Source organism: Lissotriton vulgaris, chromosome 8 (assembly GCF_964263255.1).
Source record: "Lissotriton vulgaris chromosome 8, aLisVul1.2, whole genome shotgun sequence".
Lineage (NCBI taxonomy): Eukaryota > Metazoa > Chordata > Amphibia > Caudata > Salamandridae > Lissotriton > Lissotriton vulgaris.
Window position 1 is genome coordinate 982248508 of NC_141696.1, and position 19379 is coordinate 982267886.

At 44.2% G+C, this 19379-nt stretch overlaps 1 protein-coding gene across 12 annotated transcripts in view; it reads left to right on the plus strand.

Annotated features, from left to right (window-relative positions):
• The window catches only part of MYCBP2 (MYC binding protein 2), a 2065574-nt gene that overhangs the window by 515086 nt on the left and 1531109 nt on the right, over positions 1 to 19379 (plus strand). For all 12 annotated transcript variants that reach the window (XM_086934832.1, XM_086934837.1, XM_086934835.1 and 9 more), the window contains 4 exons: positions 7485 to 7638; positions 8124 to 8296; positions 15535 to 15660; positions 16075 to 16202. In XM_086934832.1, the coding sequence (XP_086790958.1) occupies positions 7485 to 7638; positions 8124 to 8296; positions 15535 to 15660; positions 16075 to 16202 (581 nt within the window). The remainder of the gene's footprint in view (positions 1 to 7484; positions 7639 to 8123; positions 8297 to 15534; positions 15661 to 16074; positions 16203 to 19379) is intronic.

Genomic DNA, 19379 nt, shown 5'->3' on the forward strand with positions numbered 1-19379 from the left:
GGAGAAGTTCAAGATGCTCACTTTGGCTCAGGTCCTGGCTGCCCTGGACCCAGGAGACTGGATGGTAGCGTTGGACTTGCAGGACGCCTATTTCCACATCCCCGTCCTGCCGGGCCACCGGCGTTACCTGCGGTTCACGGTAGGCCACGAGCACTTTCAGTTTACAGTGCTCCCCTTCGGCCTTACCAGCGCCCCACGGGTGTTCACGAAGGTGATGGCGGTGGTCGCAGCCCATCTGCGCAGGCAAGGGGTGTCAGTCTTCCCCTACCTCGACGACTGGTTGTTGAAGGCGGGCTCGCCCCAGACAGTCGTCAGCCACCTCCAGACTACGGCCGACCTCCTGCACTTGCTGGGGTTCTCCATCAATGTGCCGAAGTCACACCTGTGTCCCTCTCAGAAGCTCCTTTTCATCGGAGCGGTTCTCGACTCGGCGCAGTTTCGGGTTTACCCACCCGAGCAGCGGGTTCGGGATATTCAGGCTCTGATTCCTGTCTTCGGGCCGTTATCCCGGGTCTCGGTCAGGTTGACGCTGCGGCTTCTGGGACTGATGGCCTCCTGCATCCTTCTGGTGCGTCACGCCAGGTGGCGGATGCGGGCTCTGCAGTGGGACCTGAAGTTTCAGTGGGCCCAGCATCAGGGCAACCTGTCCGATCATGTCCTGATCTCGGAGGGCACTGCGAGACAACTGCAGTGGTGGCTCACGGACCGCGACTGGGTCAGTGGCAGACCCCTCTCTCTACCCCAGCCGGAGCACGTAGTTGTGACGGACGCGTCCCTCCAGGGCTGGGGAGGCCACATGGGAGAGGCGGAGATCAGAGGCCTCTGGTCTCCGGCGGAGTCCCGGCTCCACATCAACCTTCTGGAGCTGCGGGCGATTCGTCTTGCACTGAAGGCATTCCTCCCCTCTGTCAGGGGGAGCGTGGTGCAAGTGTTCACCGACAACACCACCGCCATGTGGTACTGCAACAAACAGGGCGGTGTGGGGTCGTGGACCCTTTGCCAGGAGGCTCTGCGCCTCTGGCAGTGGCTGGAACATCAGGGCGTGACTCTGGTGGTTCAACACCTGGCAGGTTCTCTGAATGCCAGGGCGGACGAACTCAGCCGCCGGTGCATGATGGATCACGAATGGCGTCTGAACTCGGACGTGGCGCAAGGTCTCTTTCGACAGTGGGGAGAGCCTTGGTTAGATCTATTCGCCACAGAAGAGAACGCGCAATGTCAGCAGTTCTGCGCGTTGGAGTTTCCAAGGCGGCACTCGCTCGGAGACGCTTTTCGTCGCGAGTGGAGCTGCGGCCTGTTGTACGCCTTTCCGCCTATACCACTTCTGCCCAGAGTGCTGAAGAGGATCAAGCGCGACCGGGCCCAGGTTATCCTTGTGGCTCCGGACTGGGCTCGAAGATACTGGTATCCCGAGCTACTCAGCATGTCAGTCGATCCCCCGATTCGTCTGCCTCTTCGGGAGGACCTTCTGTCGCAGCAGCAGGGGACGGTCCTGCACCCGAACCTGTCCAGTCTCCACCTACAAGCTTGGAGATTGAGCGGCGGCAGTTGAGGCCATTTGACTTGCCTCCCGAAGTCTGTGACATCATTCTGGCAGCCAGGCGTCCCTCCACTAAGTCGGTATACGCCTGCCGGTGGAATAGATTTGTGGCATGGTGCGCAGCAAAGGCTGTGGATCCCCTCTCTGCACCCCTTTCGGAAGTGCTGCTCTTTCTTCTTTCCCTTGCCCAGCAGGGCTCTGCTCTGGGCACTCTTAAAGGGTATCTCTCTGCTCTTTCAGCCTTCTTGAGGCTACCTGATCAGCCTTCTTTGTTCAAGTCCCCTATAGTGAGTAGATTTCTGAAGGGCATCACACACATGTTCCCTCCAGTTCCCTTCGTGATGCCCCAGTGGGACTTGAACCTTGTTCTCACCTATCTGATGTGTGCTCCCTTTGAGCCACTTCATAACTGTCCTCTTCGCCTCCTTACGCTGAAGACGGCCTTCCTGGTTGCCATCACCTCTGCCAGGAGAGTGAGTGAGCTCCAGGCTCTTTCTTCTTCTCCGCCTTTCCTGTCTGTTCACCCTGATAAGGTGGTGTTGCGTACACGACCTTCCTTTCTGCCCAAGGTTGTCACGGCCTTCCACATCGGGCAGTCCATCACCTTGCCCACCTTCTTTCCGCCTCCGCATCCCTCGAAAGAGGAGGAGAGGCTCCACCGTCTGGATCCAAAACGTGCGCTCTCCTACTACTTGGACCGCACTCGCCAATTCCGGGTGGATGACCAACTCTTCGTTGGTTACGTGGGCGCGAAGAAGGGAAAGGCTGTACACAAGAGGACCATCTCCAGGTGGATCATCTTGTGCATCCAAGCATGCTACTCCATGGCGAGGAAGGAGCCCCCGGCTGGATTGCGGGCTCACTCCACTCGGGCCACGGCAACGACAACTGCCCTGGGCCGCGGTGTCCCCCTGCAGGACATCTGTCAGGCAGCCACGTGGGCCTCGCTGCACACGTTCGCAAGACACTACTGCCTGGACAGTCAAGTCCGGAGGGATGGCTTCTTTGGCCGTTCCGTCCTCCAGGACTTTCTGGTGTGATATTGGTTCGCAGACCCACCACCGCGGGGTTGGTATTGCTGGGGTATCTATTCTAAGGTAAGGAATCTATCACTAACGTGTCTCTTTCAGATGCACAAGTTACTACTTGTGTAACGATATATCTGTAAGAGACATTAGTTAGTGATAGATTCCTTACCGCCCTCCCATCCTCCCCGTTCTGCGAACCGATATTTAGGGTTAAGGTCATCCCCTTTCAGGGCCCTAGTTTCATGGCACCAGTGTTAGTTCTATCATGGCTCTGCGTATCTGGCGCGGAAAAGCTGTGTTATCAGAACTGACGTCAGCGCGCATGGGCGCCGTCTATATACTCCGATGACGTCATCCCGGCGCTCACGACGCCGACGACGGACGCGGAGCCGCAGACGACGCCTAACAGCGCGCAGGGGTATTGCTACGCAAAAATTTCCGGATCCAGTCTGACGCCTGGGGATATTCTAAGGTAAGGAATCTATCACTAACTAATGTCTCTTACAGATATATCGTTACACAAGTAGTAACTTGTGCTTCTGGTCTCAGGGGGTCACTTACATACTTAATGTATGGAAGTGTAGAGTAGTAGCCAGTGGGCTATTTACCCTTGTGGTCACTACACCCCCTATATGACAACTTCCTGTGAGAAGCGGGCATAACCCTGTCCCAGTGTTCCTAATTCTGCCATCACTAAGATGGCGGAAGTTTCCTAAAGTGGGGCTCGTTGGGCAGCTCACCTTAGGGGTGTGTCTAACCTGGGTGTGCTCCACGCCTCCTCGCATAACTTATTTCCCACCTGTCCTGGTGCCAAATTGGCCTCAGGGCATGGAGTGGCATCTCCCAGGTCTGGGGAATGCTGGGTTCACATATCAAATGTGGCAGAGGCTTTGAAACCTCTGGCCTTAGTATGCCGATTTACTAGCCATCCTGCTGGAGGAGTTGTAAGCACCTCCTGCCAGAGCAGGCATTCTGAGCCTTCTGAGAGCTAGGCTCTAACCTCATTGGGGGGTCAGAAGTGTCTGTGGTGACAGATTGGATTGTATCTGTCATCCAGCACACTAGAGGACTCGTAGGGTTCAGGGGGTACCTCTAAGGTACCCTCTGGGTGTATTTATTAATAAATACATCACTGGAATCAGTGTGGGTTTATTAATATGATGTGCTTGATACCAAGCACCTTTGGTTTCAGTGAAGCCATCATGTAGCTGGGGAGCTCGTAATTACCTGTGCCCAGTACATATACTTAAGATGGCTTCCCTGTTGACTTGCAATGTCTAAGAATCGACTTGGATATCACAGGGGCATATCTGCTCATGCTGCTATGTCCACACATGTAATATAAAGCACCATGCTTTAGGGCTGTAAGGCCTGTATGAGTGATTTACATATAGTGCATACATGTTTTGACTTGGGTAATTGTACACAGTCTGCATTGGCAGTCTGCATGAATGTGTTGAGGGGTCTCTTGGGGTGGCATAATACATGCTGCAGCTCTTTAGTACATATGTCCTAGGTACCAGGGGTACCATTTTTAGGGACTTTCAGTGGTGCTAAAGGTTGTGCTAATTGGGGAACAATTGTACAGTTTTAGGGAAAGAGATATGGCACTGAAGACCTGGATATCATGAACCCTGTGCACCTGTCAAAATTGCATCAGATACCAGGCAAAAAGTGGGGGTGACCATATCAAAAAGAGGCACTTTCCTAAATTAAGTCTCTTTAGTGAAGCCTCCATAAACCACAGCAATCATGTTGGTGGTAGGATTGATAGAGCGCGCAGGTCACCCGGCCATACAGACTGCCAGATTATAACGCACTTGGGCCCATGTATGCGTTCCGATACCCCAATTTACAAGTCGGGTGATTTTACGCGCTACTATCAGTATTGTGGGTGTGTCTCCTATGACACTTCCAACAAGATACCTGACTTACCACAGGTATTTACTCCTCCTGATGGACCAGGAGCACGAGGGTAGGTGATAAGGTTTCAATCTACAACCCTTTATTTATTCAATCAACATTTGACGTACTCTTAGAATGACCACAGACACCTTAGGTATTTCAAGGGTTTTTATATAAAGTAATTTCAAAGAGACAGAATTATGAGACAGATGCTGATAAGGACATCAGTAAGCAGTATCAAGAAGATGAAGTAGCTATGCAAAAAGGCTAACACCATTTAAGGGAAAACGGGGTTTCTAAGGGTAGGGTAACAGGGAACATGCTATTCAATTTAGACTTAAACTAGGGACGACAAGTTCAAACCACACCAATCAGTGAATTTATATAGCCTATAAGTAATTCAGCCCTACTCCTAGTCTGTCTAGCTAAAGTCTTTTTGCAATTTCTAAAGTTCACCACACACTAATAATTCAAGAAATACAGTTCAAATACCTCCTAAGGGAAGGGAAACATAGGAACATGCTATTTAAACGGTTTGCAAATGCATCAGAGGAAAGATCAGAGCAAAAAAAAATCATGTGCATAGAGGCTTTATTAAGAGCAAAAGGAAAGGGATAGAATGACGGACACCCACAGGTAATATTTACCTAAGCAAGAATGAAGACTAACCCTGGCCACGGGTCAGTTTCGGGAAGGACAAGGACAAGGACCCTCAAGGAAATTAGGATACCAGTAGGTGAGCAGGTAGCAGCTCACGGAAAACCAGGACGGGATACCCCTCAGGTTCTGGGTCAGGACTGGGCTCACCAAAGGGCACGACCAACCCCCACAGCTTCGGAAGCAACGCCTGCGTTACCCCTTCACTGCACGGAATCCGCCAATAACCCCGATTGGGTTCTCGATCCCCCAGCCAAAGTGCTTCGCCAGCACTTAAGTCTATTTCCACCCCTTGGAGTTTGTGGAAAATTCAGACAGAGGGCTCCGCAGCTCTCTGTATCAATCACCTATAGAGTCGTGGGGTCAGTGACAGGTCTGCTACTCGGACAAGTCTGACAATTTCTCCCTAACTGACTAGGCTAGTTATACTCTTCTGGGGTTCCCAGACCACCCACAAATGTTGCAAAATTAGGGTCTCAACTTGTGATTGGTCAGGAGAAATGGTTAGGTCACCTTTACCTCCCCAAATTCTGCGTTCCCACACTTAATATTAATATTTAATACCCGCCCCCCCTGTGTACAGGTTCTCAGGCATAGGAATATAGAGAAACAATGGATTACTACATCAATTGATACAATGTTGCATGTTCTCAAGGTAAGTGTCAGCATCTTTGACCGGTCTAGGTAGTTTTCCCATGCGCATCTTGCTTCAGGAGCCAGCTGGCTGAGATTGGCTTCTGCGCAGTGCGGATTTTCCCTTGTCACGTGTTGGGGTCGGGACGGGTAACAATATGGAGTCAGGTACACATATCCAGGCCAATGTATGCGCGGCACATGAAAAGTAAGCGAAAACAAATTAATATCACAGCAAAACAGAACACACTGTACACCATGTTTTCCTACACTGCACCCCTTACTTCATAATATCTATAGCGTTTAATAATTAGTGCCAGAATAGGCAGTAATGCGTAACAGCATTGGCAAGCACAGAGCATGATTAGAACAAGCGGGCAGGTCAGCTACAATGCGCATGAGCGGACTCTTTCCCTCCAAGTCTGCGAGTGCGTCACATCACATGGGTATGACCGACGCATGCGCAGACTGAATTTCTGCTAAGCGGCCATTTTTAGAATATGCAAGCGGTGTTACTGTTAGTAAACACATAGGCAAGCATCTCTAGGACACCCGCGTGTACGGGAAAAGTGGAATATTAATGACGGACAAGGTGGTTTAGTATTATTACAAGTGTACTCGAGGTTCATACATAGAGCTGGTTGCATTATGCGCAAACTTCCACTCCATCAAGGATCAGGCAGCACCTTCCCCAGTGGTCTGCTATTACCGCTGACAAGTGGATGCTTTAAATTGTCCTGAAGGGGGACGCTTTTCCATTTATTTCTGACGGAAGACCATCTCTCTTTGCTCCCTAAGAAAGTGTCGGTTCTTTAGGCCAAGGGAGCCATCAAGAGGGTGCCTGTGCCAAAAGGTGGTACCAAACGTAGGTCATTTGCTCTAACCGACACTTCTAAGTTCAAGTTCCTCACCTTAGAAGCAATTCCTACCCGGAGGATGGTTTGCAAACTGGCTAAAAACAAAAATGTCCTGGAGGGCTGAGCGAGTGTAATGCCCATCTTGACGGACCTGATTGGCCAAGCAGTAGGGCTGCTGAGTGTTTTTGGTGGAGAACTAGTCTTGAAAGAAACTGATGTCTGTGCCCTGGGTTGGTGCTTATATGCGCACTGCAACATTACTTCGATGCGGCCGACACCGAGCTGATCGACACTACCTACCGGAGCTCAGAGGTGCTGCTCAAATTTTCTTCATTCAGTTTAATGCCTGGGGAATATTATAAGATGAGGCGTCTGTGGTTAGATAGTCTCTACCAGAAAAGGCATTACCAAAGGTAATTAACATATTTGTTATGTACAATTACCTTGTATGCCTAAATATTTTTCATGCTTATGAATTTTGTATCAAAGTTGCGAATGGGAAGCACAAGCTTCATTTCCCAGTAGTATTTGTGTACTATATATGTTCTATCTACACAGTTTTCATTTCCATAGCGCCAATGTATATCTACAGGTCCAGGAAGTAAACGGTTAGCACTATACCCCTCTGGAACCCATGCACAGCATCTGCATAGCTAGTCAGACCTCATTTTACCGTTCTAGGCAGAATTCCTGTATATTGCACCCTACCCTACCTAGGTTACCCATCTAAATTTTGAGGTGTTTACATGTTACGAAGTGTTAAAGCACAGAACAATAATACAAATACCACCTGCTTTACCTTTTGTCCAATTGAGAACCTTAGACGGATTGTATGATATAACACCAAGTTTGTTTGTCTTTTAGGCTTGGTACCTGCTACAATGTCAGAACCACCTCCTTTCAAGTGTCTCCTGATCAATAAAGTTGATGGAAGTTGTAAGACATTCAATGATTCTGAGCAAGAAGATTTGCAAGGATTTGGTGTTTGCTTAGACCCAGTGTATGATGTAATTTGGAGGTAGGTGTTCCTTTGTTAAGTCACGTGTATTTTTCCTTTTCCTTCTTTCTGAGACACTTAGTGATTTGCATATTTCCACTCTGTTTTCTGTACTGTCTTTGCTCTGATGCTGTACTCTTCGTGTAAAATCATCTAGCTTGTGGAAGTGTAGTAGTAGAAGGCCCCTACACATCACACTCTTTAGATTGAAAGGCCTGGAGGCTACAATAACAATGCATGCAGGAAAACATTGCAGAATTTACTTCTCCATTGATCTTGGTATGCTGTTTAAAATACAGACCTCTACCTCCTCCACAATTTGACAGCAATTGACCTACACTGGTGTCTTGACACTAGGTCTGTCCTCTGTTGTATGCTACCTGAGCCCAGTGGACAATCGGAGCAGCTGACACATGAGTAGTCCTAGTTTAAAAATAATAGTTACAAATATCAGAGTTTACTTTAAGTTGTGTAATTGTGTCATTTGTTCTTCTTTGTTGTGGTAGGTTTCAGACAAACTCCAGGGAACTTTGGTGCTACAATGCTGTTGTGGCTGATTCCAGACTTCCTTCAGCCCTCGACATGCAGTCGAGATGCAGTATCTTAAGCCCTGAACTTGCTCTACCAACGGGATCTAAAGCACTTACTACGAGGTCTCATGCTGCACTACATATTCTTGGTATGTCTGAGCTCAACAATGACAGTGTTAATATGCTGAGTTGGTAACGTTTCTGCCTCTCAATGTTAGATACTTTTTCTTTTGTTGTGCATTTGAGTGTAACATGATGCTTTATATGCTTCTACTTTAAATGTAATGAGATAGGTTGAACGAGAGGTAGCGGGGAATAGGCAACCGGGTGAGACGTTTGTACTAAGTAGAAAAACAGCGATCACAAATGTTCCAAAATTTAAGCAGTATTTTATGGTACAGGAGTCAAATTGTAAAGTATATAAAGCATACGCTAATCCTGAGAGGTGGCAAGGGACTGCGCAATAGAAGTTTAAAATAAAATGCTTATAGGAATATAAAATGTTGCAACACGAGAAAAGAAGCTGCTAAAAAAGAAACAAAAAGCAGCATTCAAAACTAATGAAATGGTAAGGTGACTTGGAAGAGGTCTTTAATTACTCTGATTGCTTAGCTTCCCGAAAAGAGTGATAGATCTGCTGTCCATTCACTCAAATGGGCCTATGGAGGAGCGGGTGAATGGCGTCTGATAGCATTATGGTTGACACTGTGCTTTTGATAAGTGATGGTGCTGAAGCATGAATGGGAAAGAACTGATGAAAGACCTAAGATGGCAACCCCACACGGTGTAAAGTTCCAGAGCGGAAGTGGAAGTTGAGGATTAATGAGAGGAGTGAGTCCACAAAGGAAATGGTGAGACTGTCCTTCAAGGGTTTATGAATAGCATTTAAGGAACATTGGCTCGTCTCCCACACTGTGGAAATTGAGTAGAACAGCAACAGGGGGCAGTTGTATGGTGATGGAGTTGGGCCTTGATGCTGCTATGCCTGACTCAAGTGGTAGGGTAATGTTGAATGAAAGGGTAAAGTGGATGCGGCTGCATTTCTTTCGAAGGGTCCCTAGGAAAGACCTTTTATTGTCTGTGTTCCAGTAGTGCCAAGACACTTACCCAAGAAGAGGTGATACACGGTGAGCACCTGAACTATTTTAATAAGGCGTTCTACTGGCCTGTCCTTTGCACAAGTACTTTTAGCATAAAAATACCAAGCAACCCGCTAGATGACCGGAGAGTGCTTTTGAGCTTGATAACTGGCAACAGAATAGGGTGGGGTGATATCAAAACATTTTGCTTTTCCAGGCAACCTGCTTGAGAGGGAGCCCTTGCTTTATGAGATGCTTTATAGACTGAGTTGCCTGAAATGACAACGCTGAAGGGAAAGGTGCATCATTTATGAAAAGAGACCTCTTGGAGCATATTAATAGTCTCAAAATCAGACTGGGAGGCCAAGGAGAAAAGCTTGTCTCTAGAAATTAAAGAAACCCAATTAGGGAAGGAAACCAGGTCAATTAAACAGCTGTCAGATATAGCAAAGAAACAACCATGCCAAAGCAGATTATTCAAGTCCTTGGAAGAAGTACACAACATCTGGAAGATACATGTGAAGTACAGTGTGGGGTGGGGGAGAAGAAAGAAAGCTGCAAGGCCCAGGGATATTCTACTGAAAATGCACTCCGTTCCGCTTAAAGAAAAATTAAAGAAAGCATAGAGAACAAAAAGGCACGTTTCTTGGGTTGAAAGTTCTTCTGCTGGAGTACTTGCCCAGACTACCATAACTAAAAGGCATTTTTTAAGAAACAAATCACCGGCCATCTTTCTTGAAAAGATCGGTTAAACATCTGCCCACACATACATTTTCACCTTTTAGAAGGCTGTGGTGGTGTAGTGAACAGATAGTTTGGAATATGAGAACCTGATACAATCCGAGACGCCACATGCAGGATCTAAGAACAGTGAGTTTGCTATTTAAACATCCTCACTCCCAGTAGGATAAACGGCAGCACTCCGGAGTAGAAGGAAGCTATCTGAGTGAAGAATACTCTGTGGAGGAGTCTTGACAATTTGTTTTAGTCCTCTAAGGTGATAGGGGCAGGGTAGTGAATTCATGTTTTTTTGTGTTCTGAAGTTTTTCAGTTAGTCAATATTTGCGCCCTGAATAATTTGTGGTACATTAGCTCTGTTAGCTGTTAAAAATCTGGGCTGTCCTGGAAGTCGAAGAGTTGGGTACTGCGATATGTCTTTTTCTGATGCACATTTGATTGGTGATCACCCTGCTCTCCCAGCTGCTTGATGGAGCATCATTTGTGTGCTCTGTATTTTTCGGTTGGGTTCAGAGTTTGTGTTAGATGTTAAAAGGATGAAGGAGTAGGTGCACCAAAATTCAGGACAGGTGTAATCCTTTTCAGTGGAGCTTGTGGCTCAGTAGGATGCAGGTACCTGCATATCAGATATCCGTAGCTATGGTTTAAATCCTATCACTCAATATAAAAGCAATGACTGCCCAGAACAATATGGTGCAAATGTTACATTTGCTGTAAAGGTTATGCTCTGAAAGGAACGGCTTTGATAACGTTCACCTTCGATGTAGAGAACACAAGAAGCTGGGCTCAAGTTCATTCACAGAACAATTCTGTCAAGTCAGAGGTTCAAAGACAGGTGACCTTCTAGGTTTTCCATTTGCATCTGAAGAGAGACACACTGATGAAACCGGTTTTTCTATGAAAATAATAAATATAGACAATCCTAAACTCTAAACCAAGAAATAAGGACAATGATATACTGCTACTCTTCAAGAGAAGAACTGGTAAATTCAGAGACATTGAGGAGTCTCTATTTCTGCAGGAACGTATACAAGATTGAGTATTCTGAAAGTATAATTCTGTGTGATAATTTAGTCTTAACTAAATAAACACCAATTCACACAGAGGAAAGACTTTGAGAGCCTCATCACTAAAAAAGATAAAACCAAATTAGCCAATTAGACCTCTGAAGATAAATGAAACTCCATGGCCTGACATCCTCACAGCTCTCTTTAAATAACAAATGGAATCGGAACTGATGGGCCCCCTCGAGAAACTCTAAAAAGTTTGTGCAACTTGAAGCGATTATACAGACTGTCAGAAGGTATGATTCTATAATGCTAAATCCAGGAAACGATCCTGTGCCCTGCTCCTCCCTTAGAACAATTGCATTAACTAATGTGGACATAAAAGATGTCACCATGATGATTGGTGATCTGCATTATTGTGACAACACCAGGAAAGCACTGTATCTTTTAAACCAGATGAGGTACTTGGTGAGACCAGCAGTTTTGCTCTCTGTGGATACTGAATACGCTTTTCAACAGATACTGTTCTATCCGAGCAAAGGTCCTAATCAAGGTAGAAACAGGCCTCAGCATGTGTGTTTTAGCAAGTTGCGCCTCTACAAAGGCCTGAGTTTTAATGAATGGTAAACCCACCCAGGAGATTAGAAAAGGGAACAAAGCAACACCCCTTCCTTGTAATTTACAATGATAATGGAGCGTTTAAGGGTAAGAAATGGTTGAGCATATGATCAAGATCCACTCAAGGAACACAAGGGGTCTGAAGCATCACGGCGTGTGGCTAGCTATCCTAAACTCCAAACAAACATGTGAGTTAGGTGCCCTTGTCACCCTGGATAGCCTATAATGTAACAATACAATGTTGCAATGGGTCTGTGTGCATGGATTTACATACATACAGTGCCAATTTACTTAATCCCAGGAAGCTCAAAAGTGGATAACCATCAAAATGAACATATTGATCAGTCCTATCATATGGTTCACCAGTATCACGTGGTGGGTCCCTTGATCATCGAGACCATTTAACCACGATATTGATAATGGAGCAGGTTCAAGTCCATCGGCACTTATGGACCACCATGCGACAGTCGATCAGTGATGGTTGAAAAGGTAGTGAAAATGCAGTGCAAACGATAAAGTGGTGATTATAAAATAGACTGGAATGTCCTAAAAAATCTTTATTAGGCAAAGGACATGCCCCCTAATTAAAAACAGAACAGTGCAGGCGACCGTGGAAACAAATATCTGTCGTTAAACAAGGCCAACATGTTTCTGCCTATCAGGGCAAAGAAGTCACCCTGGCTTTCATCAGGGCCTCTGCTCTTAGTGTATTGCTACTGCTATATAACTGGTGTAAATAATAAATATACCCAAGTAAACAAAAGTTGGAACAAATACAACCTGTGGTTTGCTAATCCTCCATGTCAGTGGATGCATAAGTACATTTAAAACAAGATGCAAAAAACAAATGAATAATTACATAATGTATAAACTGTACGTGAATATAACCATGCACCATTCCCATACCAACTTCATAATAAGTAAAAAAATGTGTTTTCTCACCCAGCTTGACCGGGGACTGGACCTCACCTCACCTGGACCGTGCTCAGGTATCTCAAGGCCCCTCTCTAAAGATCAACAGACAAAAACCAGAGAGGAACAGTGATAGTCATACTCCTAGATTCATCATGGTCTCAGTTACTAGTCACTTGACCATGCACGAGCCCGTCCAAAAATGGCGTCTCTCTCTCAACTCTTCATGAACCCACCCACAGTATAAGCATACATGTATAATGTGCTTATAAAAATTGTGCTTTGAAGGCAATTGTGCTTTGAACAAAATGGGACCTATATACCAGACCCATATTGAAAACTCAATCTTGTATGTTTGCAAGCTAATCATAAATAGAGTTAAACATGATTGAATTAAATTAAACTAAATCAATTAAACGGGATGACAAAGATAATCTCCTGGCTGGAAAACAATCATTCAGGTGTATTAGACCTCTCATGTAACACTACTATATTTGGAGACACGAACAAATTGTATTTGGGACTAGAGCAAGCCAATCATTTTAGCTCCCTCCTATTAGTTCGCTCTCCTACTTGCCCCGTAATGCGATTATCATCTACAGACACAAGCTTGAAAAATGTCATGTGAACTAACGGTCACTTCAACATTAGTATGTCCCTCACTGTTCAAACCTCCATAACTATTAGTATAGTCCTAGTAGGGTAAATACCAATCGTCTATTAGTATGGGCAGGCTAAGAGTGTACTTCTATCCACAAGTAGAATGATGCTAGTTTGCATTATCGGCCCTCCAGGACTTCATAGGAGGCTATAATTAACATATAATATAGACGCTATAGTTAGTATGGACACGCTAAGGGTTTACATCTATCCACTAGGAAAGTGATGCTAGTTTACATTATTGGCCCTATAGGACCTCATAGGAGGCTATAATTAGCATACCTTTTTAACCCTAAAAGGCCGTTGTGCGCCTCCAAGGACAATTAGTGCTAGATTGTCTTTATCTACTTTAGCAAGAGGTTACCATACAGCCTCTATGCAGGGCATTGTGAGCAATCAACGTGTACATTAAAAATTCACAATGAAACCCATGGTATTTCATCGTTGAGTCCCTCAGTGTTTGTGCGCAGCTTGTAAATCCATTTCTGTTCCTTAATAAATAGATATTTAGAAACGTCACCGATGTGTGATGGAATCAGGGGTTTTTCTAGGACAGTCCAGAAAAAGTCTTCTTCTCTGTGCTGTTTTTCCAGAAAATGTTTGGTCAAACTTGTTATCGATTTTCTGCAACGGAAAGAGCTCTTATGCTCAAGCATCCTTCCTCTCACTTTACGGGTGGTCATCCCTACGTATCGAGTGGAGCATGGACATGTCAGCAAATAAATAAGATTGTCGCTGTTGCAATTCGTGAAGAGAGTCTGTACCCAGGGCCGATCAGTGCCTATGTCAATTTGATTTGTATGTTTTGTTTGGGAGCACCAGTGTCAGCCTTTCTGAAGTGGTCTTCCCAATCGGAGGTTCTAGTAGTGATTCACGATTGCAGTTGCTCGCCCGTTTCTGTGAACGCTTGACCAGTGAGCGTGGATAGTGTCTTTCAAGAAGTTGGGTAGTCAAATTGCTGGCAAGGATCTCAAAATCGCTCTTATTCGAGCAATTCATCCGTATTCTAAGGAATTGCCCGTAGGGCAAATTGTCCCGCAAGGCTTTAGGATGGTGGGTTCCTTGCCATTGCTATTCGATGGTGGAAACGTTATATTGATGACGTGTTAGTGGTGTGGAGAGGCGACAAGGATTCTATTGCAGCATTCAACCAGTGGCTTAATGGTAGAAATGAATTTTTGAAGTTCACTTTCAAATTCGACAAAGAAAGACTGTCATTTTTGAACCTTTCCATATATGTCACTCCTGCAGGCTTGCAGAGTGAACTTTATAGAAAGCCAATGGCAAGGAACTCTACTGCTATACGAAAGCCACCATCCTAAAGCCTTGTGGGACAATTTGCCCTACAGGCAATTCCTTAGAATACGGAGGAATTGCTCGATAACGGCGATTTTGAGATCCATGCCAGCAATTTAACTACCCAAATTCTTGAAAGACACTATCCCCGCTCATTGGTCAAGCGTTCACAGAAATGGGCGAGCAACTGCAATCGTGAATCACTCCTAGAACCTCCGATTGGGAAGACCACTTCAGAAAGGCTGACACTGGTGAGCACTTTCAACACCAGAAGCAACCAGATTCAAAGGATTGTTCGCCAACATTGGCGCATTCTGAAGCACGGGAATGACAAAATTGCTCAACCACCATTTGCTTTTAAAAAAATCGAGCAGCATTTGGGATCGTTTGGTGCACACCCGTCCTAAGGAGTCACGAGGAAGACAGTGGGAACCTGGTGGGATTTGCCACCAGTTACAGGACATCAAGCCTGTGGAACCTGCTCTGTATGCTCCCAAACAAAACATACCAATCAAATTGATATAGGAACCGATCGGCCCTGGGTACAGACTCTCTTCACAAATTGCAACAGCGACAATCTTATTTATTTGCTGACATGTCTATGCTCCACTCGATACGTAGGGATGACCACCGGTAAAGTGAGAGTAAGGATGCTTGAGCTCTTTCTGTTGCAGAAAATCGATAACAAGTTTGACCAAACATTTTCTGGAAAAACAGCACCGAGAAGAAGACTTTTACTGGACTGTCCTAGAAAAACCCCTGATTCCATCACACATCGGTGACGTTTCTAAATATCTATTTAGGAAGGAACAGAAATGGATTTACAAGCTTCGCACAAACCCTGAGGGTCTCAACGATGAAATACCATGGGTTTCATTGTGAATTTTAAATGTACACATTGATTGCTCACAATGCCCTGCATAGAGGCTGTATGGTGAATCTTTAGCGCACAGCGGGAAAATGCGCTGCACCGATGGTGTTAAAGCACTGTCTGTTTTTTAAGTGTTGTATAATCTTTAATAATTTGAAGTTTAGTGTCGTAAAACTATGTTCTTAACTGTTAATTCTTTGTTTTAGGTTGTCTTGACACACTGGCTGCTATGCAGGACTTAAAAATGGGAGTGGCAAGTGCAGAGGAGGAAACTCAGGCCGTTTTGAAAGTGTATTCAAAGGAGGATTACAGCGTTGTAAATCGATTTGAAAGTATGATTTGTTTACACATATTAAACCTATTCTGTGATATGTATTGCTATAGAGACTAGGTTCATAGCACATATTTCTAAATGATCACATTTGCCAATTAAACTAGATATACGCTTCTTATTTTTGTCATAATGTCTTAATGATTGTCAGTGTCTTTGAATTACAATTTGTAATCAAAATTAAAATAGTCTAATGTCACTGCACCAAATTATTAATCTTCCAGTTTATATAAGACACTTAACTAGTCTTTAAATGCATTTATGATCTAGCGAACTTTATTTCCCAAAATCTATCATTAAAACTTCCTTTTTTTTAATTTGTTCTGAACTCGCCTAGTTTGAGCTGACCACGTTTATACTCCCTATTGTTCAAATGCAACCATCCAAAGACTTAAATGCAATCTTTTTCCTTTAGGTCATGGAGGTGGCTGGGGTTACTCTGCACATTCTGTAGAGGCCATTCGTTTCTGTGCGGATGCTGACATTTTGCTTGGAGGTTTAGGACTCTTTGGTGGTAGAGGGGAATACACTGCTAAGATCAAGGTAAGGTGATGACCATTTTTATGCCGAATCCTATCTTTTTAAAACTGACTCTCAACTCTTGAATCCTAAAAATATCACAGCTTCAGTCATGATAACATATCCTAGCAATCATTTTTCAGTTTCTAGTTTGTCTTGTCTTGTAATGGTTGTGTGGCATCACTGCTAGATCCTTACCTATAGTTTGCTTTCGGAGAATCCCAGAGCCAACGTGTTTGGCGTTTCCCGCCAAATCCTTCTTTTTCAGTATTCTGCAGCTCCAAATCCTCAAGTTAAGTCCCCTCATTACATGCTTCATTGTTCTTCTTAATAAACAAATACCAAGCAAAGCAACAATAGAATCATAGATGCTTGATACATATGTGTACGTTATAAGCCCACACAGACTTGCCAATGAACATTGGAACAATGTCTGTACAATGTCTTCAATTCATTCCCTGCCTTTGTAAGCACATCCAATTATGGCAACAATCTTAGATTACATCATATGTTACAAACTTATTTTCGTTGTTTTTCAGTCCACCCTTACTTTACTGCTATTTATTTGGGCAACCTCTGCTCTTGTGTATGGATTTGACCGTAGCTAAACACTTGTCCGTTCATCTTCATGTATTCAGATCAGGGCTCATATTTAATATATCATATTCTCTTAATACCTGTCACCATCAGATAGGAGTAGAGATCAGTTTTATTATTTTTATACTTAGAAGAGCCATGCTTTTGTTTTGTTTTTTCCTCAGAGTTTTATATAGCGCAAACTTGACCCGGTTTCGGGTATCAGAGCGCTTTACATAGCATCAGTTGCGTTCATGAGGACACATTCATTTTTGTTAGGAACGGGGAGATTAAGTAATTTGCCCAGAATCACAGGAAGTTCAGCGTCATTGCCGAGACTCGAACCCGGTTCCCCAGATTCGAGGTCAACCGATCTAGCCGTTAGGCCTACTCCTCTACATTCTGTGTAACCCTTTCTGTATTTTGACTCTGAAGGTAGATCAGATGGCTACTTCTCGTAGGTGCATTAGAAACTCCTCCCAGCCCCAACTTAAATTAGCAGATAGCCTCTCATCATTCCTCATGTAGCCCTTGTAGGAAAATTGTTCGCTTTAGTCCTGTAGTTCTTTTAGTTGTTTGAGACTACGCTGATTTCCATCTCCTCCATTAAGCCCATTGCTTTAAGGAGCAAGTGGTCCTGAACCTCCACCCAGAGTGTACCATGCGTTTCTACAGCTTCTCTGAGTTATAAGTGCATGAAGTACTCAGTATTGACAAATTTATATTATGTTTGCGATTTCAAGAAGCTTTGTATACAAGTGGATCTCATCAATTTAACCATAGGTGTAAGAACCCATGTTCAATAGCCTTTCAGTTTGGCTTTTTTTAATAAATTGCAGGGGATTTCCATAATGGGTTGTACTTTGTTAGTTTCATATCTCCTTCTGTCACCCTAGATGCTATGGTCCCGGTGGCTAACATCACAGTAGCTTGAGGGAGGTCCTCCAGTATTTAGTCAGATAAATATTTTACTCTGGATTGACAGTACATCGCTCTGCTAGAGTTCATAGTCACAAAAAAGTGTTAAAAGCAGTATATAAAGAGGGACTTGGGCTGACTTAGATTATTTAATTTAGAGTATCACAAAACCATAAATCACATTGCTTGCTTAATGTTACTGTATAGTATGTTGATTGTCACAAAGGAGGTACAAAAATAGAAAAAGGAGTAATTGCAAATTACTACAGAATATTTGTTTCTGCAGTTGAATTTATCTGGTTACTGTCTGTCACTCCGCCTCACTTGTCAACCACCACTATTCTCCTTCACAAGGTAAAATAACTTCTCCTGAAGAAGGAACTACAAAAGGAGAGAGAGAAAAGCTTGTTTTCCAACTATTTCTTGGTGCCAGAGAACCCTGAAGAATAATGCCTCGCCTTTGATCACTCTGAAAAGAAGCATTTGGAATGCTTGCATTGGTATACGTTTCAGCCCTTCACAGATTACTCATCTTGATCTGTCTCCAACATGTCTGTTTCATGTTTAAAAAAAACATTTTTATTGTCATTTTACAATGAACAATAAACGGTACAGTGCATCAGGTCAGGGAGCATACATTGTGTATCAAATGTTTATACATGAGTGGTTCATCGACAGGGTTTGCTTCGTACGCCTTTGCCTATATTCCTGTACAGGATCACATGCACTACACATTACCCTCTCTTTGGTCTTTCAATTACTGACATCTGACAGTGATTCCTCTTGTGGGGGCTCACAGATATTACCTCGGAAAGCATTCCACTTGCCTCATACCAGAGTCCATTTTTGAGGCATCCCCTATGTACATAGACTGATTTTTCTATGATCATTGCATTGACCATATCACAACACCATTGTCGATGGCTAGTTCTCTCGATCCCCAGTGCTGAGCTATATTCCGCTTTGCCATGTCATCCCTAGTGTCACCCAGTCTCGAGTCGTGTGATTGAGGTCCTTAGGTTCCCAGATGTTAAGTAGGCATCTTTTAGGTTCTGGCGGAACCCGAACTCCTGTGGCCTGAGAAATTGTATACAGAACCACCTCTCAATACGTTGTAATTTGTGGGCAGTCTCAGATCGTGTGAAAAAGGTGCCTGATGCGCCACACTGTCTCGGGCAGAGCGGTGTGTTCGCAGTGCCCAATTTATGCAAAATTTTTTTTTTATTGTATTAGCTTCAATTTTGATGGAATCCTATCTCTTTGGGGGATGTTTCCTGTTTTTAATAACGTTTCAGTGCCATTTATACTACATAGCCAATACTGCAAATAAGCACAATTAGGACTTGCAGTACCTTTATGAAAGGATCACTGAAGTATGTATGGAGTCCACAAACAGTTAACATCAAATCAAATACTTTGAGTTCCAAAGGTCTATATAGGATATGTCTCCTTTAATGAGGCCTTGTTGTTTCTCTCCCTCACTCCAAATATTCATGTGCTGTTTTTTTGGTTTTTATTTCAACGTTTTTTAATTGTTTTTATTGTTATTAGAGGATACAAAGATAAGAGGAGGGGAAAAGGAGCGAGGTATTAGACAGCCATAAGGAGAAAGATACTTGTAGAGCAAGTGCACAATCAAAAATAGAACCAAATGTAATTGGCCTGTTATCAATCCAAACGCATTCCTAATTACAGGGATATTAATTT